This window comes from Salvelinus namaycush, chromosome 18 (genome assembly GCF_016432855.1).
Source record: "Salvelinus namaycush isolate Seneca chromosome 18, SaNama_1.0, whole genome shotgun sequence".
NCBI lineage: Eukaryota > Metazoa > Chordata > Actinopteri > Salmoniformes > Salmonidae > Salvelinus > Salvelinus namaycush.
The window spans coordinates 10,698,998-10,723,905 of NC_052324.1; the positions used below are offsets into that span (position 1 = coordinate 10,698,998).

The 24,908-nt window shown below is 42.3% G+C and overlaps 1 protein-coding gene and 1 pseudogene across 4 annotated transcripts; both read right to left on the reverse strand.

The window, feature by feature from the left end:
- The window catches only part of LOC120063532, a 32,697-nt pseudogene extending 24,039 nt beyond the window's left edge, over positions 1-8,658 (reverse strand).
- Positions 8,659-11,438: 2,780 nt separating this feature from the next.
- On the reverse strand, positions 11,439-24,134 carry lztr1 (leucine-zipper-like transcription regulator 1). 4 transcript variants are annotated; one of them, XM_039013198.1, is made up of 21 exons: positions 24,061-24,134; positions 23,512-23,641; positions 23,318-23,380; positions 23,149-23,205; positions 21,061-21,140; positions 20,862-20,970; positions 20,662-20,745; positions 20,511-20,568; positions 18,618-18,757; positions 18,261-18,462; positions 17,214-17,258; positions 16,330-16,440; positions 16,041-16,133; positions 15,614-15,709; positions 15,013-15,211; positions 14,517-14,686; positions 14,114-14,397; positions 13,679-13,828; positions 13,405-13,510; positions 13,211-13,291; positions 11,439-12,670 (listed from the first exon to the last, which is right to left on the reverse strand). In XM_039013198.1, the coding sequence occupies exons 1-21, from the start codon at positions 24,071-24,073 to the stop codon at positions 12,554-12,556; spliced, it is 2,388 nt and encodes a 795-aa protein (XP_038869126.1). In that variant the 5' UTR covers positions 24,074-24,134; the 3' UTR covers positions 11,439-12,553. The 4 variants fall into 4 exon arrangements, with proteins under 4 accessions (XP_038869126.1, XP_038869123.1, XP_038869124.1 ...); XM_039013195.1 differs by lacking the exon at positions 24,061-24,134 and having other exon boundaries at positions 23,512-24,054; XM_039013197.1 differs by lacking the exon at positions 24,061-24,134 and having other exon boundaries at positions 12,559-12,670; positions 13,211-13,311; positions 23,512-24,054.
- Between the last annotated feature and the right edge of the window lie 774 nt (positions 24,135-24,908).

Below are 24,908 nucleotides of genomic sequence, written 5' to 3' on the forward strand. Positions count from 1 at the left end.
GCAAGTGGTTTACTGACGTCAACGTTGTGAACAGAGTGCCCCATGGTGGCGGTGGGGTTATGTATGGGCAGGGATAAGCTACGGACAACGAACCCAATTGCATTTTATCAAAGGAAATTTGAATGCACATTAGATACCGTGACGAGATCCTGAGCCCCATCGTCGTGCCATTCATCCGCCGCCATCACCTCATGTTTCAGCATGATTATGCACAGCTTCATGTTGCAAGGATCTGTTCACAATTCCTGCAAGCTGAAAATGTACCATTTCTTCCATGGCCTGCATACTCACCAGACATGTCACCCATTGAGCATGTTTGGGATGCTCTGGATCGATGTGTACGATAGCATGTTCCAGTTCCTGCCAATATCCAGCAATTTCGCACAGCCATTGAAGAGGTGTGGGACACAATCAACAGCCTGCTCAACTCTATGCGAAGGAGATGTGTCACGCAGCATGAGGCAAATGGTGGTCACACCCCTACTTTTTTTATAGGTATCTGTGACCAACAGATGCATATCTGTATTCCCAGTCATGTTAAAGCCATAGATTAGGGCCCCATTTTATTTATTTCAATTGCATGATTTCCTTATATGAACTGTAACTCAGTAAAATCTTTGAAATTGTTGCATGTTGCATTTATATTTTAGTTCAGGAGGCGACCAGAAGACATTTCTTACTGGTTGTAAATTTGACCAGTTAATAACCAAAACATGAAATATTTCCAAGACATTAGGGAAAAAGACATCTTTGCTTGGTTGTAATCTTATGTCTTTATCAACAGAAAACCAGTTTGCAACCAGAAAAGTATAGTTCTCCCCTGCTTGGTGGATAGAGTGGGAAAAGGGAACACTGAAGCAGTCCTTGACAAGTTTTCTTGGGGGAGGGGGCATAGCTGTGCTGGTTTCTCTGATTGAATTGTTCATTTACAATGATTTATTATTATCCAGGTGGATTGTCAGATCCCCTCTGTAATTTATGACAATGGCAAGGCCTCATATCATAATTCATGTAAAGTGATTGATTATATGGAAACACTGCAACAACACACAGCTGGGTTATTCTTGAATTGCGTTGGCATTTGAGCCTCTTGGCTTTGCAACAAAAAACACTTAAATTGACAAATAGTTAGACATCATACATGATTTTGTTCATATGGAACTGTTTATTAATGATAAAACATAATGCAAGACCTTTATACTGCAAATCTTTAAAGTACTACGGGCAAGCAAATTGGCGAGTTGTAGTTGACAGGTTTTGGGGAATTAAAGATAGCTTTCTATTATTTTGAATGCTAGAAAGTATACAAAAAGTATTTGAAATATTATATAGGTCATTAAAAACAAAGACTATTAAAATACCTGGACCCAGAAGTAACACCTGAACCATAACGTTGCAAATTAAATGTTTCGATTTGGCTGTAATGCTCAGCCACTACAAACAAGCATCACTTGGGCTCTCTTGTGTATTGCTGCTCTGCTAAAAATACCCTCTGCTGGTCACACAGAGAAAGAACAGAACCACTGGGTGTGTGAATGTGTGTGTGTGTGCGTGCACATGTGTCTGTCAAGTGTTATTGTTACTATAAGGTAAGAGCCACTGCTACCTAAACCTCTATGGGGGTGGTAGGGTCATGTGGTAGCTGTCAATTTATTTTGTTGCCTTTAAGTAACATCAAGCTAAATGATTGAGTTGATTTGGCCATGCCGCATGCCTTTACTACTCCCATTGATTTTTAGCTAGTGGTGGCTAAAGTTAGCTGAAGTTTCTACGGGCTGTTTAAAGAAAACCGAGCCATGGATTACAGTTAATCTGGGCCCAAAGACTACTTTCAGCGTGAGGGACCGTCTAACAATACGTGTTGTAAAATACGGAACTTCCCCTTTAAGTATGGCAATTGCTGAGATTCATTGCAACAGGGAAGATAAATTAATTGTAAGCCTCAACTGATACTTCCAATGTTTTTTTTAGTGCACTTGGCCACATGAGGCAGCCTGAGTTCTTAATGCACATTTTGGCTCAGGAACAATGCAGTAGGCCTATAGGTATGAGAGGAGCTAGAAAAAAAAAAGTTTGTTTGAGGAAAGACTATGTAGTCTACTGTAAATGTAAAAGGGAGAAAGTTCAAACAATCATTTATCCCCAATAAGAGTAAAGTAAAATGAGTCACTCTGTGTCAAAGTAAGTTAAATCAGATGTTTTGTATTTACACAGCCTAGTATTGCCCAGAGAGGGGCAGGGGTTAAGCCTACACTTAAAGCTGCTGACATTAACATTTGGAGATCGTAGCTCGTAAATGAGTCACCCATTTGCTAGCCTGTAGTACTTTAATCTGGGTTTTTGGAGTGCATGGCTGGCTGTCCCTGGGCAAGTGCACGGATAGGAGTACTACCATAATTAAATTAAACTGAGTGATGTACCAGTGATGGCATGTTGTGACCCTCCTCCTGCCGTTGGGGAGAGATGATCGGTCATCTTGCTGTGGCTAAGGTAGCTGACGTTAGTTGTGGCAAAGTTAGGCTATCCAGTCAAACTATATCTGGAGATCGTGAGGGACCGTCAATAAATTACACTATGGAAATAACTGCAGAGTTTGCATTAGAAAATAAATAGCTCCCCCTTATGTTATGTAATATTGATCAGGGACCCTAAAAAATAAGATACCATTTCAAATTGTATCAAATTGTATTTGTCACATGCACTGAATACAACAGGTGTAGTAGACCTTACAGTGAAATGCTTACTAACAAGCCCTTAACCAACAATGCAGTTAAGAAAAAACAAGTAGTAAAAAAAAAAATTGATAATAAACTTTTTTTATTTTTATTAAAGTGCAGCAGTAAAATAACAATAGCAACGCTATATACAGGGGGTACCGGTACAGAGTCAATGTGCGGGGCTCCGGTTTGTCGAGGTAATTGAGGAAAACCACTTCTCAAAGTCATCTTATCTTTTCCTATTTTTTTTTTATATATTTTTTTTTTTACTTCTTTCATACTAGACACAGAGACATCAAAAGGCTATTCATGAGTTAATTTGACTCTGGGGAAGTAGATAAAGGGCCTCATTGCTAAAATCCCAATGTATCCCTTTAAGGGACGATACAATATATAACCTAGAGGTAGTTTCTTGAGGTAGTAACCTAGAGGTAGTTTCTACTAGCATGCTAGCAGATACTCATAGACTTCTAGTTATTGCACTAACGCTAGTTAACATTGGCTCACGAAACTACCTCTAACTTCCTTTATACTGGACACAGATACATAAAAATGGTATCCAGGAGATTATCTGACTCTGGGGAAATAGACAAAGGTCCTAATTGTCAAAATCCCATAGTATCCCTTTAACATACAATACATAATTGAAAGGAACTGTATTAACTTCACCAGGGCCCGGTTTCCCAAAAGCATCTTAAGGGTAAGTTCATCGTTAGAAACTTCGTAAGAACATCTTTAAATTTCTGAGCCATTTCCCAAAACCGTCTTTGTTAACGTTGCACTTGAAAAATCGCTCGTAATCTAATGCCTACCTCGGACCAGTGGTGGAACAGTTATAGTGCCTTTGGAAAATGTATTCACACCCCTTGACTTTTTCCACATTTGTTTTGTCACTGGTCAACACACAATACCACATAATGTCAAAGTGGAATTATGTTTTTAGAAATGTTTACAAATTAATTAAAAATGAAAAGTTGAAATGTCTTGAGTCAAGCTTAAATAAGTTTGAGTATGGTGAAGTTATTAATTACACTTTGGATGGTGCATCAATACACCCAGTCACTGCAAATATACAGCCGTCCTTCCTAACTCAGTTGCCGGAGGGGAAGGAAATCGCTCAGGGATTCCACCATGTAACCAACGATGACTTTAAAACAGTTACAGAGTTTGATGGCTGTGATTGGAGAAAACTGAGGATGGTTCAACAACATTGTAGTTACTCAACAATATTAACCTAACTGACAGAGTGAAAAGAAGGAAGCCTGTACAGAAGAACAAATATTCCAAAGCATGCATTCTGTTTGCAACAAGGCGCTAAAGTAATACTGCAAAAAATGTGGCAAAGCAATTCACTTTTTGTCCTGAATACAAAGGTGTTATGTTTGGGGCAATTCCAGTCATTACTGAGTACCACACTTCATATTTTCAAGTATAGTGGTGTCTGCATCATGTTATGGGTATGCTTGTAATTGTTAAGGACTGGGGAGTTTTTCCAGGATAAAAAATAAACAGAATTGAGCTAAGCACAGGCAAAATCCTAGATGAAAACCTGGTTCAATCTGCTTTCCACCAGACACTGGGAGATAAATTCACCTTTCAGCAGGACAATAACCTAAAACACAAGGCCAAATCTACACTGGAGCTGCTTACCAAGAAGACAGTGAATGTTCCTGAGTGTCCGAGTTACAGTTTTGACATAAACCTGCTTTAAATTCTATGTCAAGACTTGAAAATGGTTGTCTATCAATGACAAATTTTACAGAGCTTAAAGAATTTGGAAAATAATAGAAATCGGCAAATATTGTACAATCCAGGTGTGCAAAGCTCTTAGAGACTTATCCAGAAAGACTCACAGCTGTAATAGCTGCTAAAGGTGATTAACATGTATTGACTCAGGAGTTTGAATACTTACAGTACATAAATGCGCCATTTCTGTATTTCATTTACAATAAATGTGATTATTTATTTTTTTACTTGTTAAGTTATATGGTATGTTCAACTTCAAAATCAATGGTTTTAGTTTGGAATACATTTTAAAAGGAGTCTCAGCGTAATCTCGTTACCGTGGAATTGTCCATATCAAGAGACCAGACATGCAGAAACCAAGCAGGCACACGAATTACCATGACCAGAGGCTCATGCTACAAATAAAATTAGTGCAAATGGGTTAGGGTTACCGACAAAAGCTTTCACTGCTCTTTTCCATTAGAAATACAGGACTTTATCCGTCAAACAATATCGAAATATACAAATGGTGGCTATCAAACATTTCAAAAATGTGTTTTAATTAGGGTTGCAAAGGGAGGGTATATTCCTGAAAACGTTCAAAATGTACCAGTAAACTACCAAGTATTTGATGTAATCTATCACAAAACATCTAGTGGCCCTTTTGGGTACTTGAGATTATCACAGGCGTCTGTAATAATCTCTGGCCCTCTATGTGGCTTTATCACGTCAAATATATTGAATAAAATGAAAATAGAATGACAATGCTGTAAACATTATCCGAAATAACTTCAGCTTAGTGAATACCATTGTGTTTCATCATGAACTATGGTCTATATGTATTTGTTGTCAATGTTCGTTCTGGAGTCAAACTGGTGGCAGTTGTGAAAAAAGTCACTAGTTGGAAGAGTTGCAGAGTTAATTGAAAATAATGCCATTGTTGATTAGATGCTTTTTTCATTAATTAGGCTATTCTCTCTTGAACCATATGGTCTATCTACTAGAAGCTAATGGACAATATAGACACAGATATAAATGATTCTATTTCTTTACTATTCAAGTATAAATGACAGAGGTTACGATAGATTGCCATATATTTTCTATTCATTACCAAATGTACTGAAGATTCCGGTAACATTGGTAAATTACCAGTAGCTTTGCAACCCTAGTTTTAATATCTCAAAATAGACCCAGGTAGTCACAGTCTGAAGTCAACTTCACACAGTTAACTGTAGCTTCTCTTACCGTTCTCATTCAAATAATCAAATTAGTAATTCAAAGCTGCGGCTCCAGATAGCAGGTGTTTGTGTTACACTTTCTGTTACTATGTTGTTTGTAAAGTCCCAAGTGAGTCTGTTTTTGTCCAGTTAGATGTGGCAAATGTTCTAAATGTTTGAGATCATTCGTAAAATGGAGATACTTTTTTCACTCGTTTGGTTGATTATAACGTTACTGAATCTCTCCATTGGCCTTCATGAACTTTTGTCACTCCCAAACAAACAAAACAATACTCACTGGAGTTCCTGCTGCAACGGGATCGCCCGGCTTCGGTGGATAAATCCCTTAACAAGTCTGTGGACTCTCTTCTGAAACACATGAAAGTGTTGGCAATCGATGAATAGATTAATGCTCTGAACCGTGGAAAGGATGGCCGTGTTCGCAAACGGGGGAGGAGAGGTGGCGTTCGATTACAGATTAAACATCAGCAGCAGGCTAACCGCATCCCCTTAGCTTATATTATCCTGGCGAATGTGCAATCCTTGAGGAATAAAACAGACGAGTTACAGGCAAAGGTCAATCATCTTCAAGAGTGCAGAGGCGTCTGTTTTATGGCTTTTAATGAGTCTTGGCAGACTGACTCGTCTTTGGAGATAAAATGATTTGGGTGTCTGTTCCGACTGGACCGGGACAGCAGTTCGACTGGGAAATCACGGGGGCAGAGTCTGCTTGTGCATAAATCACTGATGGTGCAACAATGTAACTGTCCTGAGAGACTATGTCTACCTGATATTGAGCTACTGTCACCTTTCTATCTCCCAAGAGAGTTTCCCCAAATATTTATCATTGTCGTTTACATTCACCGTAAGGCTAATGCGAAGAATGCTGCTAATCTTATTTATACTGTGACACAAAATGCAATCTGTGTCTCCTGATGCCCCCAATATTATTTTAGGACATTTTAAATCACTGTAACAATCTGAGAGCTGCTTGGAATGGAATGAGAACTGTGGTTGGGCTACAAGACAAGGGAAACAAGATGATACAGTTTAAACGCAAAGGACTGGCTGATGAGCTAAATGGTTTTATCTCAGATCTGACAATCAGAACGTTAGTGGAGGAATTACTGAAATGCGTATGAGGACAATTGCTACTCCCAAAATGGAATTTAGCATCCAGTGTCACGAGCCTATTCAGACAGACCAAAGTTAAAAAGAGCCCAGGACCAGACATTGGTGGACAGGTACTCAAGCTGCAGAAGGTGCCTAAACTCTGGAAGCATGTTACTGTTGTTCCTGTGGCAAAAAGTAAATTCCACAAGTTGCTAAATGACTTTAGTGGCACTGACGTCCTTGGTGATGAAATCATTTTGAGAAATTAATCAAGAAGGATGTACTGCGTCAGCTTGAGTATTCCCTGAAAGCAGTTCTGCTCCTCCACCGGTTGGTAAGGTTGTGTCTTCTCTCCTCTCCTGTACATACTTTACACTAATGACTGTCGTAGCAAATATGAAAACAGGCACATCATCAAGTTTGCTGATGACTCTGTCATCGTCGGTCTACTACAGGATGGAGAGTCTGAGCATGGGCCTGTGGTAGATGACTTTGTGTCATGGTGTGAGAACAGCTTCCTCCAACTGAATGTCTCCCAAACTAAAGATATTGACTTTAGAAGGCTGTCACTGAACCCCACACCCACTGTGGTCACGGGACATGACATTGAGCTGGTCAGTACCTGGGAACAGTGCTGGACAACAAGTTGACGTTTGAGGAGAACACATACCATCTGAGAAAGATGAACTCTTAATGTCAGCAAGACAATGATGACACTGTTTTACAGGAGTTTTATTGAATCCGTATTGATGTTCTCAAAGGTGGCCTGGTTTGGCAATCTTAATGTTTGCAACATAAATAGGTTGTACAGGGTGGTTAAAGTGGGCAGCAATTTCATCGGGATGCAACAGGCACAGCTCAGTGACGTTCAGAAAGCAAGTGGTGAAGAGAACTAACGGTATCAGACTGTCCTGGTTACCCCCTCCTTGACCATTTTGCGCTTCTCCCCTCAGGTCATCAAAGACTTCCCAAACTCAATAGCAACATATACAATAACTCTTTTATCCCGCAGGCCATTAACTTTCTGAATCTGCACATGAAATGTCCATCTATTGCTGCACTTCTGCACAATGATTACTCCTTTTTATCCATCTCATTGTTTCATGTTGTGTTTATATCGATTGTATGGTTGTCACTGTTTTAAATGTTTTCTTTCAATTGCTGAACCCCGACTGCACAACAAATTTCCCAATTGGGACAATAAAGATAACTTGATCAACTGAAAATTTGACTATGAAACCTGTCTTTAAGTAGTACTGCCCCCTTGGCTTCTCCTGGGGGGTGTTTGGGAGGCTGGCCACTCGCTGCTGCCGGTTGTGGTCCGCCATGTACACAACCACAAAGAAGAGGGAGCCTCCAATGACCAGGAAGAGGCCCGAAAACCAGCCAGAGAACATGGCCTCGCCAAACTCCCAGCATGGAACCACGTCGGGCAGGTTCTCGTCCCAGAACTCGACCACAGTCACGTAGGCCACCAGGGAGACAGGGACCAGGGTGGTGAGCCCCGACACCCAGGACAGCACACCACTGACAATGAGGAGGCCCCTCTTCAAACCCTGCTGCCTCCCAGAGCCCAGCTCCACTCCCTCCAGGCCTGGGAAGGCCACCACCATGGCCAGGGCCCTGGTGCCCAGACACCAGCATGAGCACCATGGAGGCCAGCAAGTCCACAGATAGGGCCATGAGGGTTTCAAAGGCTATATCCCAACCTCCTCTGTGAAGATGCAGGTGTGCCACAGGCCTGAGTACCAGTTCTCCGCTTAGTTCAGGTCAGAGTTCAAGGTCTTCCACAGGGGGATGAAGGTGGTTACAAGGGTAGTGACCAGACCCCCGACTGTGACAAAGAGCGTAGTTCTCTCCATGATTTTGGCGGTCAGGAGCACCATCTTCTGTCAGCCGTCGTCGCTTACACTCCTCACACTCTCTCTGTCCCTCTCTTTGTATTGGCCAAAGAGAAGCTAGTGAGCGACTGGGAAGCCCGTCCCCCTATCCTGTGGTAGCACTTGGACCGACTCAGCCAGCCCGCCTCATCCAGCATCTTAATAAAATACACCTGATAACAGGGAGATAATCCCAGGTCCTGAGGCAATACAACAGACATACTGTTTTGTCGTATTGATAAATATCGTTGTAGGGAACAATGAGCACTGTTCTGAGATGAAACCAGATATGTCCAGTGTGATTCTGGGGACTAAGTGTGTGCACTGGAAGGAAACATGAGCAAGTTGGGCATGGGGATACAAACATAAAGAGGAAAGGCCAGAAACTCTCGCAAGGGTGTCCAGAGTGGCCCGATTCAATGGACTCTGAGTGGCTACTGCTGCCTCATGTATAACTAATTATTTCAAATGAAACCATGTGTTGATGTAACTGATATGAGTTTTTGAGATTGGCTCTTTATGAGTCAAGTTTTTTTTCATCTAGAGAAAATCAGTTGATTTGCCAAAATGTCTCAAGTGTCAAGACTATGAATAGCACCTCGTGCTCAAAGCAATACTACTTAGGCTAAACAAGAGCCCAACACTTGGTGAGGTCCTCATTTAGGTTTTAGAGCTCTGTAGCTGGCAGGGAACATGAAATCCTATCTGGCCACTAAGCCCTCGACTCTTTCATTCATTGACTTTAGGGAAAGCGTTTTATTTTAAATGTTACATGAAATCAATTGGAATCAGATGAAAAGGAGTCACATTCCACAGAAAATCAACACAGCCTTAAACGGATATTAAACTTCAGATGTTTTCAGATCTCAAGTGGCCTTTTGTCAAGATCAGTCCACATCCTAGGCCATGTTTTGTAGACCCAGCTATATGCAGATCCAAAAATCCAAAATGAATGGTAAGGTTAAGGTTGCAAAGCTACCGGTAATTTACCAGAATATTCAGTAATTATCAGAAAGTCTATGGCAATCTATCATAATTTTGGTAATTTACACTTAACTTTTTAAAAATGTTTTCATATTTAGTATTAATTTAATGTGTCCATGAGTTTCATGTAGAAAGACCACATGTCAAACTCATTCCACAGAGGGCTTAGTGTCTGGGTTTTTACTCCATCCTTGTACTCGATTGATAAATTAAGATTACTAATTAGTAAGGAACTCCCTTCACCTGTTTGTCTAGGTCTTAATTGAAAGGAAAAAACTCAAACCCCGCAGACAGTCGGCCCTCCGTGGAATAAGTTTGACACCCCTGAAATATACCATATGGTTCAAGAGAAAATAGCCTAATTAATGAAAGAAATCAACAATGGCATTATTTTCAATTAACTTTCCACAACTGCCACCACCAAAAGGTTGCTGGATCGAATCCCCGAGCTAACAAGGTAAAAATCTGTCATTCTGCCCCTGAGCAAGGCAGTTAACCGACTGTTCCCCGGGCGCCGAAGACGTGGATGTTGATTAAGGCAGCAACCCGCACCTCTCTGATTCAGAGGGGTTGGGTTAAATGCGGAAGACACATTTCAGTTTAAGGCATTCAGTTGTACAACTGACTAGGTATCCCCCTTTCCCAGTTTGACGCCAAAACATTAACAAACATATTGACATAGTTTGTAAAAAATAATGACATATTTCATGCTGAAACCCTCATATGAAACACCAATGGTATTCTCTAAGTTGGTTTATATTGAGGATAATGTTGTCATTTTTTTATCATCTTATTCAATATATGTTACATGTGATATTTGCAACCCTAGGTAAGGTTGACTACCGGTATACAGAAATATCAAAATTTAATTCAGTATGTCATGCATTTTTGGGGGGGTGCAAGCTTATCTTCCACATATCATTCGAACCTGACACTACTGGAATACACTGGTAATTTGTTTAGACAAAGGTCAAGGATTAACCTGCGCAGACTTGAAGGTCTCCTTCAGCTTTGGTGCAGCGCCTGGTGTGCACCATTGCCCTCAAGTGGTCCCCTGATTCAAAACCTGTTGGATTTCAAAAAGTCTAATATTTCAAGTTTCTAACGCCAGCTTGCTGCAGCCCAACAGCTAAAGCATAGTGATGCTTAGAAGATGCTATGTCTGTGAGCGCACGGTCAGCGCCATTGAGGCCATCTCAATTTTGAAGTAGTCCATTTTCTTCTATGAGTTGGTAAACAAACTGAAAGGGTGCATACTGCCACCTGGAGGGTGTTGTTTGAACAGGTATAAAGCCTAGGTTGGCGATTTACTGCCACCTGCAGTTATGGAACGTTTGCTCATGAGTCTAATTAATTGGCTAATGACCTGGTTAGAATTATGTGAACCTTAACCCATAAGAAGACCTATCCAGTTGACTACTTCAAAATTATGTGTCCTCAATGGTGCTGCCCATGCTAAAACAGGGTTTTGGGCACTTGGGTTCTGTATCTATCTCTATGGGCTAAAGGCAATGTTGGTTGCACACTACTGGCAGCCGGTGAGCAAGAGAGAAAGAGATGCATTGTGCTAGAATGTTTCTACTACACAGTACACAGCAGGAGAAACAGAGACCTAGTAGTTAAACTGTATAAATGTTTTTCTTCAAAAAGTGTTCTTCTTTAGATTGTTGCTTATTGGGGTTTTGGGAGCCTTCACAAAATTACTGATAATCTCCCTCACAGCAAAAACAACAATTGAAACACAGCTAACCTATTATGGGTGACAAGATGGGGTGTACGCTAAGTATACATAGACAAATTGATGAACTTCATATAGGTCATTTATTAAAGCTTTGAGTACACGGCGCCAACGTGAACAAACATTTGACTTAGCAGCATGTCGTCATAACTAAAACAGAGTATTTGAGTGGGCTTATTTCTGCAAACTGTACAGCCGCTGCTGGTTCAGAGACTGAGAAATATAGGTCCTGTGTTTGCCAATGTTAAATATCCATTCAATTCCAATGTCAATGTTAAACAAAACATGGTTCTCCCAAGCTTAGATAAACACCACTCAAGTACTAGACATGCCATAGCTAATCTGAAACCATCTTGACAGCAAAGCAGAGGGGGGAAATACTTAGCCATTCAATGAACACACTGAATTAGTTGCTAAGGGAAACAGAATCCCCTCGGAATAATGACCAATACTTCGTCAAATGTATTTTGTAATAGTGCAATCATAAATAATTATTCTATGATAGATACATATACAGTATGTACCAGTGGAGGCTGCAACGGGGAGGACGGCTCATAATAAATGGCTGGAACCTAGCGAATGGAATTGCATTAAAGACATGGAATCCATGTTTGATGTATTTGATACCATTCCACTGATACCGCTCCAGTCATTCCCACGAGCCCGTTCTCCCCAACTAAGGTGCCACCAACCTCCTGTGGTATGTACTCTTACTATGCAGGAGAATTCAACTTTCTTTTTTTACACCGTTTCTGAAATTAGAAGATGAATATATGAGGAAATAAGTAGATGAAAAGGGTACTTATAAACCATGCTAACTGAAATCAGGCTAACTGAACAAGGATGAACGGAAGGTTACTTCATGCTAGCGCAATCGTGAAGATCAGCATTCTCAAGCCTGGCCCAGATGTACACATTCAGGTGATCATCTTCCAATAAGAGAGCTGATACAAGGTAACCCAGCATAGATACAAATTGACATTTAGGACAAGGTTGAAGAAACGCTATGTAAGGCCCACAATAAGGCAGTGGCTGCTAGTGGAAGGAGAAATGGGGAGGGCAGGGGAGTCCGTCCTCCCCACTTCTCCTTCCGCCAGCCTCCACTGGTGTAAGGGAATGACTAAAGAGGGAGGGAGCAGACACGGAGGGCTTCGGTAGGGAGAAGTGAGCAGCCTGGTCCTAGATGTCGGAGCCCATCTCTGCACACTGCTTGTCTGATATGTGTGAGGCAAGAGACTCGATGATGTCCAGCAGCAGCAGCTGGCTGAGGGACCTCAGGTTGGGGAGCTTGGACACCTTCAGGAGGGAGGGAGGGGGAGGGGGGAAGGAAAGAAGCAACAAATAAAAAAAACTGTCATGATCAAACAAAGACTCAGGAAGAGCAAAGTAGTCGAGCAAAGCCAAACGAGGGAGTGGAAAAAAATAGCGGATCAAAACAGAGAAGTGCAAAACTGAAAACCCTGACGAGTAAGACATTACCAAGACAACTGCGGGCCGCATGAAAATCGGCATGCGGGCCGCATCTGGCTCGAGGGTGGCAAGTTTGAGACCCCTGGCGTAAAAAAAGAGGAACGTAGTATTTTGCTTGGTTAGTTAAGACAAAAAGATATTCCCGAATGGCACTGTAAGGAGAGCCGACAAGTGTGAAGGATAAGGTGCTTGGACTGCGTGCTTGGCTGTAAACTGTCTCTTCTCTAACCACTGTGTAGAGAGGAAGACTGGGGTAATCCATTTGGGAACGGGGGGGGATTCCCCACAGAGTTTCCCCTCAGGGGCTTAGCTGTGGAGTGGGAGGCAACACCCCCCCAGGGCTCCGGACACCAGTAGCCCACCCACCTTGATGAACTGGTGGACGATGATGTGCAGGCAGTGCTTCTTCATGTCCCAGGCCTGGGTCTTGTCCGCCGCCTCCAGGATCTGAAAAGAAGGACACGGAACTGAAGGGGGGTGAATGCTGCACACACTAACAGGATACAGCTACAGGCTAGATTAGAACAGGTGAGCGGGGATTAACGGTGGGTGTAGAATACCTGGAGGACGTTCTCCACCGTCACATTCATCTCCAGGTTCTGCTTGCAGTAGGCCTGTAGCCTGTTGTTGGAGAAACCATAGTAATATGGCGCTGCGAACAGGTAGCTGTTATCAAGAGTCAAGGCCGTCATTGCACACAAATATCAGTGTTGCCACTTTTAATGACACAATATGCGTGTAGCATTGTACAAATTGGCTCCCCCATAGTATTGGACACAATAACACATGAATGTGGAAGATGCTAGCCACGTATGGGCCGAGTGGGGAGGATACAGAGAGTCTTCCGGAGGCATGTTAACATCGCCGTAGTAGATATAGCGGAGCATGGACTCAAAGGCCTGCTTGCTGGGCACCATCTCCCCGATGGAGATGTTCACCTGGCCGTCCTCGGGCATGAAGGAACGGAACATCGCCTCAAAGTAGCTGTCCAGAGAAAAAGAGACATCAACCCCATATACAAGCCTGCACACATACAAAGGGACGCACACCAGGGAAAGCAGCTCAACACGTGTAATCAATCTCCACTTCTGATCAAGAGGTTGTGGTAGTCCACGTGTGGGGTTCAAATAGACCTGGGTCGTGTTCAGTAGGGCACGAGACGTTACCGCAACAAGGTTTTGCAATGGGGGGGGGGGGGGGGGGATCAGTTAGGATATCCATGTCAAAACGTTTCTCCCCACTGATCACAGCCCTGTACAGTGACAGTACCTTGAGCGGGCGGCTAGTATAGCTTTATGGGCGGGCCGCGGGTGTCCGTCCAATAGCAGGACGATGTCACAGAAGTCCAGGCCGCCGCCCTCCAAGTAGGCCTTCATGTCCTGCACCAGGGAGGTGCCGATGTCCACGGGCTGATCAGAGTACACCCTGGGGGGGGGCTGCTGCTTTCGCCGGACTATCTCCACGATCAGAGGGGTGGACAGGTGCTCAAACTCCTTGGTCATGATCACCTGGTTAAAGTGAGTCTCCTTCACCACAAAGTTAAGACAGTGCTCCTATGGTGGGACAGAAGAACAGGTCGTGTGAGCGATAGATTATTGACAGAATCATTTTTTTTGCTAATGCTTGATTTTACAACCTGGAATTAGCAAAACCCTCTTTTGGGTCGTCCTACCTTGAGCTGATCCAGCTGCAGCTTGTTGGCTTGTTCGCACACGCTCAGAACGTTCTGGAGGTCCACTGACGCCTCGATGTACTGCACACACAGCTGCTCAAGCCGCGACAGCTTGAAGCTCAGAGCCAGCTTGTAGACATCCATGATTAGCAGAACATCCTGGACGTGACCTGAGGAGAGTCCAAGAAAACATCGACATTTTAGTCATTTGCAGAGGATCTTAAAAATAGCCACTATCCAAGAAAGACAAGTACAATTTATGTGCTCTTTTGAAGAGGTTTCATATGCAGTATGTGTGGGTAAATATTTCCCTAATCCCAAATCGACCCCCTAGCTCTTACCCCCTGTGCACTCCTGTTGACCTGAGAGGAGTGGCTGGGTTCAAGCAATATGGTAATTCTCCACCTTGCCTTCTGATAGGGGTGCCCTGGGGGCTGGGAGCTAAGGGTTGATTTGGTTATGAATAGGTATGAGGAAGCAGTGGGTGAACTCTGACCTCTGCGCGGGTACTGGATCTTGTCTGTGTACAGGAACTGCATCAACACCTCGAAGGGCTGGGCCTCGGCCTCTCTGATGTGCACCTCCAGCATGGGTTGGTTCCCCGAAGTCCTGGTGCCCCCTGGGATATCCCTGGCACCTCCGGCCCCCGCCCCCTCCTCGCCCCCCTCCTCACTGTTCTCCTGTTGTTTAATCCTCTGCACACAGATATAGGACACTTACTACCAGTCACTATTTCATGGGCTAGTTTCCCAGACATATTAAGCCTAGTCCTGGACAAAAAAAGCCCTTTCAATGAAGGTTCTCCATTGAAAAGGCTTTTTAGTCCAGAGCTAGGTTCAATCTGAGGCACGGGAATCAGCCCCATGTGTGTTACATTCAAATAATTAGGAAATGGTCATCCCATTGGCTCAGTGGGTTAAGGGCGTGGTGCTGGCAACACCAGCAATGTGGGTTCAATTCCTGCATGGGCCACATGATACTGAATAATGTTGACAGTTCTGTAAGTGTGTGTCTGCTCGACCATGTCATTATACATGGGAGACTGACGACTAAAGAAAGACGAAGGTGAGAAGAGGACCCAAGCTCTCTCCACTGACCTGTCTCTGTCTATCCCGGGCCTGCAGGATCTTCTTTCTCAGCCACTGGCATCTTGCAGTCACGATGGCAATATGACCAAGGACTCTCTCCTCCCTCTGCAGTCGGAGAAAGAAAAGGGAGTGAGAAAGAGAGCGGAGGTCAAAATAAAGAGGAAAAAAAGAGAAAAGGAAGCAGAAAGCTGAACAATCACTTAAAAAGGCAGCTGATCCACCTTTGTCCTCTACGAGGCAGGGTCGTGCTCATTAGGGCATGCAACAGGAAACGTTTTAAAACGTTTCGCAAAGGAAGACGAAAATGAGCGTTTCTTATTAGACAAGTCCCTGTTCCAGTCCGTTTTTTTTCTTTTTCATTTTTTTCACTTGGTGCCTATTTTTAAAAATCTCAGCTCAGTCTCCCAGCAGCACGTAGATGGCTGTGAGGACCCACCTCTCCCAGGATGAACTCCACATCGCAAAACTGACGGTTCTCAAACAGCTTGCCATAGTCCTCGTGGAGCGTGCACTTTGGGTAGCAAGAAAACTGATGGAAAAGAATAACAAAAGTTCATAAGGGTTAATATGGGTAGTGAGTGACTAAATAGTCCTATTTAACCTATTTCATTTTCTTCAATCAATACTTCGATTGTACCCATCATGCAGAGCAACACAGTGACACGTAGGGTAGCTGATTGTGTGTTTTGACCTTAAAATGCTTTTCAACTCCCACAGACGCCCACCTGGAATCTGTACATCTCCCCGCTGCGCACATTATTGTCCACCGTTCCCCCAAAGATGTACATGGCATCCTGGATCACAGCGGCCGCATGGAAAAGTCTTCCACTGGGCATCTAGAGGGAGAGAGAGGATGGGAGAGAGAGAGGGAGTGATTAGAACAACATGGACAAACGAGACCCCCACTGGTTTAGCTGAAGATCCCTTCAAAATGACTAGAAAGAGAGGAAAGCGGATGAGGTCAGTTCGTGATGCAAGAGACAAGAGATGCAATGGCTTTTTCCTCCTCAGCCATGTTTTAGAAATCCCCTAGGTCGTGTTCATTAGGCACCAAACAGAAGAAAACTAAATGAAACAAGGAGGGACTACCTGACCTGAACATTTTTGTTTTCCTTTGCACAACGTTTTAAAGCATTTTTGTGACTATGTGCCCTAATGAATATGACCCAGCAGTTAGTGGCTCATACCGCCATAGACACAGGTCTATAGGCGAAGGACGATCCAAGGTGGACAATCAATTAGTCTATGGGGTCTTTGGCCATACCTTATTATTTTGCTCCCCAATTATGCGCATGCCTAACCAGTGGCTTGTTGAGCTATTCCATTCAGACTATATACAGAATGATGTTCTTAAAGCTGCACTCTGTAGCTTATTTTGTATTTCCTCTGGAGATGGTTTGTTTCTGTTTTTGAGTACTCAGAAGGGAGGGTATGTGCGAGGAGGAGAAGGAGAACCACCCAGATTGGCGTAAATCAAACAGCGGTTGTTTCTTGTGTTTGTTTTGAGCTGTAACTGTATGGAGAAGAAAAGCTACGGCGGGGGCAGCTTACAAGACGAGAGAGAGCAAACACAAAGAGACATTTTTCTATTTGATTAAAGATATTTTACCAGGATTGACCCTTGAGATGAGGTCATCTCGTTTCCAAGGGGATCCTGGAAAAGGTAGAGAGCAGTGGGACTTCAAAACATATACATGTAAATCAATGGCACAAATGTAAATGGATCGTATGCAAAAAATATGCACATATCTTAATGGGAAACTCCACCCAAAAACTATCTTTTGGTATTTGTTTAATTCGTGCATTGTTGATATAGTACCAAAATGTTTTGTATGTCAGCAATCAAGTTTTCAAGATATATAACTTTTAACATAGAGAAATACAGCCGGTATGATGCATTATGATGTTGTATTTTGCATCATACAGGCTGTATTTCTGTTATATATATATATATATATATATAGAACACTTGATTGCTGACGTACAAAACATTTTGTTGGCTATATCAACAATGAACTAATGAAACAAATACCAAAAGATCGTTTTGGGGTGGAATTTTCCTTTAAGGTGCTGGATGAAAATAAGAAAAAAAGAATCTGAAGTTATGTCCGCAACTCTGATACACTCCCACAGTGATTTATTGAGACGCACACAAAGTTGTATGTTAGGTGTGCCTCTCAATAAATCACTGCGGGAGCTTATTAAAGTTGCCGTCTTTTTTCATGCTTGCTATGCAACTCATCTCTCTAATGTTCTGTAGTACTGGCAGCCCGATCAATACAGACACATGCGTACCTCTGACATCAAATTAGGGCTACGCCCAAATATATGACAATGCACCCGACAATGCAAACATGCCACGTTTTCACTTATTTTCGGGTATAGAGAATACATTACAACCCCTAAGCCCTTCCACCCTAGGCACTTCTGGACATCTGAGATTATTTGATAGGTTTAAGCAATATGGAGAAAACTCCACCTAGCCCCTATCAGAGGGCAAAATGGAACTAATCCCAAATTGCTTACACCAATCACATTCTCTACAACTGCACGGGGGTAGGGGCTAGGAGTGGATTTGGGAATGGGTTTAAGACTAATCAGTACTAATAACTAGGGGCCCTACTCGGTGACCAGTGGACACCCGCTGAGCACATACCTCGCTGTCCAGGCTGGGCTGGATCACCTCCCAGGTCTGGGAGTCCACGTCGTAGGAGTGCAGCTCGTTGGGCAGCGTGTTGTCGGCCGCGCCTCCAAACACGTACAGGTGACGGTCGAAGGCCACCATGGTGTGGCCATAGCGCCTCTGGGGGGGCGGGGGAGAGCCCCGCAACAGGTGTTCAGTCGGGATGCGTGTCCACCTGGGCGTGACGGGAGGATCGACAAGACAGAATCTCGGTCATCTGACCCTCGGACATCAACAGCACTCCCTTCGTAGTGTCATTAAATGCCTCTCTTTTGTGTCTACTCATTCAGAATGGCTTTATTAACGTTCAGTCTGATCTGGCTTACTCACATGTGGCCCTTGAACTCAAACTGGAAGAGGTTGTTGGTGATCTTGGCTCCACTCTGGCCGGAGAACACAAACATCTTGTCCCTGCACACGGCTACAGGGAAGTTGCAGCAGGAGGGAGGGATCTCACCGCTCTGTTCAATCTGAGACACCACAAAAACGACATCAGCATTTGCTTTCCTATGCATTTTTTTTGCCATGTACAGTGCCTTCGGAACATATTCAGACCCCTTGACTTTTTCCACATTTTGTAACATTAGTCTTATGCTAACATGGATTATATATATTTTTTAAATCCTCACACACAATATCCCATAAAGACAAAGCGAAAACAGGTTATTCGAAATTTTTGCAAATTTATAAAAAATAAAAACAGAAATACCTAATTTACATAAGTATTCAGACCCTTTGCTATGACACTTGAAATTGAATTCAGGTGCATCCTGTTTCCATTGATCATCATGCAGATGTTTCTACATGATTGCAGTCCACCTGTGGTAAATTAAATTGGACATGATTTGGAAAGGTACATACCTGTCTATATAAAAGGTCCCACAGTTGACAGTGCATGACAGAGCAAAAACCAAGCCATGAGGTCGAAGAAATTGTCCGTAGAGCACCGAGACAGGATTGTGTCGAGGCACAGATCTGGGGAAGGGTACCAAACATTTTCTGCAGTATTGAAGATCCCCAAGAACACAGTGGCTGCCATCATTCTTAAATGGAAGAAGTTTAGAACCACCATGACTCTTCCTGGAGCTGACCGCCCGGCCAAACTGAGGAATCGGGGGAGAAGGACCATGGTCATGGAGGTGACTAAGAATCTGATGGTCACTCTGACAGAGCTCCAGAGTTCCTCTATGGAGATGGTTGTCCTTCTGGAAGGTTCTCACATCTCTGCAGCACTTCACCAAAGCAGGCGTTTATGGTAGAGTGGCCAGACGGAAGCCTCTCCTCAGTAAAAGGCACATGACAGCCCACTTGGAGTTTGCCAAAAGGCACCTAAAGACTCTCAGACCATGAGAAACAAGATTATATGGTCTGATGAAACCAAGATTGAACTCTCTGGTCTGAATGCCAAGCATCACGTCTGGAGGAAACCTGGCACCATCCCTACGGTGAAGCATTGTGGTGGCAGCATCATGCTGTGGGGATGTTTTTCAGCGGAAGGGACTGGGACACTGATCAGGATCGAGGGAAAGATGAACGGAGCAAAGTACAAAGAGATCCTTGATGAAAACCTGCTCCAGAGCGCTCAGGACCTCAGACTGGGGTGATGGTTCACCTTCCAACAGGACAATGACCCTAAGCACACAGCCAAGACAGCGCAGGAGTAGTTTCGGGACAAGTCTCTGGATGTCCTTGAGTGGCCCAGCCAGAGACTGGAAATGAACCCGATCTAACATCTCTGGAGAGACGTGAAAATAGCTGTGCAACAACGCTCCCCATCCAACCGGACAGAGGTTGAGGATCTGCAAAGTAGAATGGGAAAAACTCCCCCAAATACAGGTGTGCCAAGCATCATACCCAAGAAGAGTCTGTGCTGTAATCACTGCCAAAGGTGCTTCAACAAAGTACTGAGTAAAGGGTCTGAATACTAATATAAATGTGATCGTTTATTTTTAATTATAAATTATCAAAAATGTCTAAAAACCGGTTTTTGCTTTATCATTATGGGGTATTGTGTGTAGATTGAGGGAAAAACATGTTTTAATCAATTTTAGAGTAAGGCTGTAACGTAACAAAATGTGGAAAAAGTCAAGGGGTCTGAACACTTTCCAAAGGCACTGTATGTATATGCATTATGTGTGGTTGGTTGTGTTTCTATAAACGTGAGTGTGCTTGAAGATTCTCCTGTGTGTGTCCCTTCGCTAAGAGAAGGTTCTGCATAATAACCTCCTCCCAACAAGCATGCTCTCGGTCCTGAAGACTGATGGTCCACATGTCATTTAACCTGCAGGTAGGGAAAACCATGAAATCAGTTATCTTTTTATGTAAACATCAGGACATTGTGTCATATTTATTGACAATTGTCAAACAAACCTACCTGGCATTTCCATCGTAACCAGCAAATATCCATAGCTTATCACTGTACACTGTGGCACCATGTGCTGACCTGGCCACAGGCAAACTGAAATATAAACAAAGACATGATTACACCACTGCTTGAAGCAATATGACGGACTAAGAGGTGATATCTTTTGATAAGCACATGTATATATTGTACTTCACTATATCATAAATTACCTGCCCTCCACTTTCCACTCCGTCCACTGTCCTGTTGCAAACTTGTACTCAAAAAGGTCATTTTTGTTTTTAAGATTGGAGTTTGAGTAGATATCGCCAGTGTAGCCCCCTGAAAAGTTAAAATACAAGATTAAGGCTATTATGGACCACATGTAAAGTTAGATGAACACAGACTGGCAGGCATTGAAGAAAAACTCACCAAACACAAACATGCTGCTGCCATACACCACGGCAGAATGGTGATACCTGGGTGCAGGTGGCGTGCCAGTGGTAAAGGCTCTGGAACACATTCAGTTTGTCAGCCCTCAGTTCAAATATGATGGACAGTGTCATGTACAGTGCCATCAGAAAGTATTCATACCCCTTGACTTATTCCACATTTGTTGTGTTACAGCCTGAATTCAAAATGGATTAAATATCCCCCCCACCCATCTACGCACAATACCCTACAACGACAAAGTCAAAACATGTTTTTAGAAATGTTTGCAAATGTTGTGAAAATGAAATACAGAAAATCTAATTTACATAAGTATTCACATGCTTGAGGCAATACTTTGTAGCAGCACATTGGCAGCGATTACAGCTGTGAGTCTTTCTGGGCAAGTCTCTAAGGGTGCGTTGCACCAACATGGATTAACTTTTAAACTGGGTTAAATCAAGGTTTATCTATTCATCTTGTTGCACCAAATTTTAAACCTAGTTTTAAATTAAATCATTCCTCTAATCTAAGTTTAGTTTTCACTTTAAACCTAGATTCATTTTAAGCCTGTTGCTCAAAGAATTTTTGGAAAAATATAAACTTAGATTGAAGATTAATTCTAAACTACTACTTGAGCTGGTTTAACTGATAGAATGGCAGCATATCTACTGTGGAGAGACCAAAACAAGAGAGAATAATTAGAGACAGGTTGAATACTTTTGAGTCCACCTGGATTGTGCAACATTTGCCCATTATTATTTTCAAAATTCTTCAAGCTCTGTCAAATTGGTTGTTGATCATTGCTATAGAACCATTTTCACATCTTGCCATAGATTTTCAACTAGATTTAAGTCAAAACTGTTACTCAGCCACTCAGTAACATTCACTGTCTTCTTGTGTTGTTTTGGGTTTGCCCCAAACATAACACTTTGTATTCAGGACAAAAAGTGAATTGCTTTGCCACATTCTTTGCAGTATTACTTTAGTGCAGTATTACTTTAGTGCCTTGTTCCAAACAGAATATTGTTTTGAAATATTTGTATTCTGTACAGACTTCCTTCTTTTCACTCTGTCAATTAGGTTAGTATTTTGGAGTAGCTACATGGTTGTTGATCCATCCTCAGTTTTCTCCTGTCACAGCCATTAAACTCTGGAACTGTTTTAAAGTTACCATTGGCCTCATGGTGAAATCCCTGAGCGTTTTCCTTCCCTTGAGTTAAGAAGGACGCATGTTTATTTGTAGTGACTGGGTGTATTGATAAACCATCCGAAGTGTAATTAATAACTTCACCATGCTCAAATGGATATAAAATGTTTTCTTCCATAGGTGCACTTTGCGAGGCATTTGAAAAGTTCCCTGGACTTTGTGGTTGAATCTGTGTTTGAAATTCACTGCTCGACTGAGGGACCTTAAAAATAATTGTATGTGTAAGGTACAGAGATGAGATAGTCATTCAAAAATTATGTTAAACACTATTATTGCACAAGAGTGAGTCCATGCAACTTATGTGACCAATAAAATTTGATTTGATCTGTGTTTAGCAGATGTTATTGCGAGTGTAGCGAAACGCTTGTAAAAATGTCCCGGCTGTATGTAGTAACAAAAAACATTTTCTGGGCTAATAATGTGAGAAATAAAACATAAAAAAACGAAATACTGCAAAGTTTCCTAAGAGCTAGAAGCAAGGCATCCCTCTCTGGTCGGCACCATCCCCTTATGTGACCTGTTAAGCAAATGTTGACTCCTGAACTTATTTAGGCTTGCCATAACGAAGGGGTTGAATACTTATTGACTCGAGACATTTAAGCTTTTAATCTTTAATCAATTTGACCAAAAAAATCTAAAAAGATAAAACCACTTTGACATTATATATATATAAAATAATAATAAAATGCCATTTAGCAAACGCTTTTATCCAAAACGACATACAGTCGTGCGTGCATACAGTGTGTGCAAGCCATTGACAAAAAAAAAATCGCAATTCAATCCATTTTAAATTGAGGCTGTAACACAACAAAATGTGGAAGGGTGTGAATACTTTCAGAAGGCACGGTATATTTAAAGGAATTGATGAAGGTGATTCTTACCGGCACCATGAGCAGTCCTTCACATCGAAGCGCAACAAGTCATTCAGCATGTTTTTCCTGTCGGAAGTTAATAGGGGCTTAGTTAGATCACTGAGGATTTCCACACGACCCCAACATTGCAATGCAACCATGATATGGGACATGAATATGTGACTCAAACATGTCTTACCCATTATCTCCCCCGAATACATATATGGCATCCCTGTATGCCACAACAGTGTGCTTGCTGCGTCTGCAGAATTGAAAATATGTTTTACATATGCAACTGTCACACCAGCAATCACAAGGAATAGCCTAACAACATTGTCGTCAGCACCGCACTAGCTACAAAAAAATGTGTAATGACATTAGCAGTCAACTCACCTGGCACCGACAAACTCATCACACGGTGGAAGCCTTCTCCAGCGATGGACAGTCTCGAATGGGCCGAAATTAAGTGTCAAATATTCCACACTGTCCGAGCAGCTATGATCGAAATCAACACTTGGTGCAACTTTGGTGGATTTACAAGACATTGTTACATAACCATCACATCCGACCAATCTCCTCTTAGCTGTCCATAGCAAGACCGTGCCCTCTAGGTCAAAAGCCACCCACCCTGGGATTATGCTGATACAGTTACTAGATGAATTTGCAGATACACTGTTTGTCATTCAGTTAGCTAAGCTTTCCTTTCATTTTAAAATCGTCCTTTTTACTGGCGAAAGGGCAACCAAGAATAGGCGATGTAACTTACTTAGCTAACGTTACCCTAACCGGCTAGCTAGCTAAGCTAGCTAGTTAACGGCCACTGAATAGCCAGCAAGCTACAAATAAATACATCAGGATGATAAATCTTTAATATGTTCCCCTCTATCTAAAAAAAAAACAAGAATACTCCAACAATGTATATACCATTAATATCTATCTTACCAAAAAGTGGCATTTACTAGCTACAACAATCGTAATGTTTTTCTTGCAGCAAAACAAAAAGTGTCACAAATCGCCCACGCCCCTGAAATTGTTGCTGGAAGTTGTAGTTCATACAATAGAGTTTCTTATAGTTCCCAATTTATCTTGAAATGTATTAGAACATCATTTCCCATGAACAACAAAGAGTCTCATCCATTGGCTCTCAATGGGGAATATTTAGCCAATCACAGTAAGAACGTGAGTTGCTCGCTTTTCTCTTCGCTTTATCCGCACGTCATCGTGTGTGGTCGCCAGAAAATGAAACGTTTTTTTCCTCAAGTACTGTACATACAGTATGTTCCTCTGGTCTATGCCTTCAGAAAGTATTCCTACCCCTTGACTTATTCCACATTTTGTTGTGTTACAGCCTGAATTCAAAACTGATTAAATATATGTTTTTCTCACCCATCTACACACAATACCCCATAAAGACAAAAACATGTTTTAAAAAAAACATTTTTACAAATGTATTTAAAATGAACATAAATATCTAATTTATATATAAGTATTCACCCCCTGAGTCAATACATGTTAGTATTACCTATGGCAGTGATTACAGCTGTGAGTCTTTCTGGATAAGTCTCTAAGAGCTTTGCACACCTGGATTGTACAATATTTGCACTTTTTTTTTCAAGCTCTGTCAAGTTGGTTGTTGACTATTGCTAAACAGCCATTTTCATGTCTTTCCATAGATTTTCAAGCCTATTTAAGTTAAAACTGTAACTAGGCCACTCAGGAACATTCAATGTCTTCTTGGTAAGCAACTCCAGTGTATATTTGGCCTTGTGTTTTAGGTTATTGTCCTGCTG

Excerpts from the sequence above, each read along its gene's own strand:
- lztr1 (XM_039013195.1), bottom strand. The coding sequence starts at position 23,801 with ATGACAAACAGTGTATCTGCAAATTCATCTAGTAACTGTATCAGCATA. Across the intron at positions 23,381-23,511 it reads GATGAGTTTGTCGGTGCCAG|ACGCAGCAAGCACACTGTTG; the intron begins GTGAGTTGACTG and ends TCAATTCTGCAG. Across the intron at positions 18,463-18,617 it reads TTTGAGTTCAAGGGCCACAT|GTGGACACGCATCCCGACTG; the intron begins GTGAGTAAGCCA and ends CGTCACGCCCAG.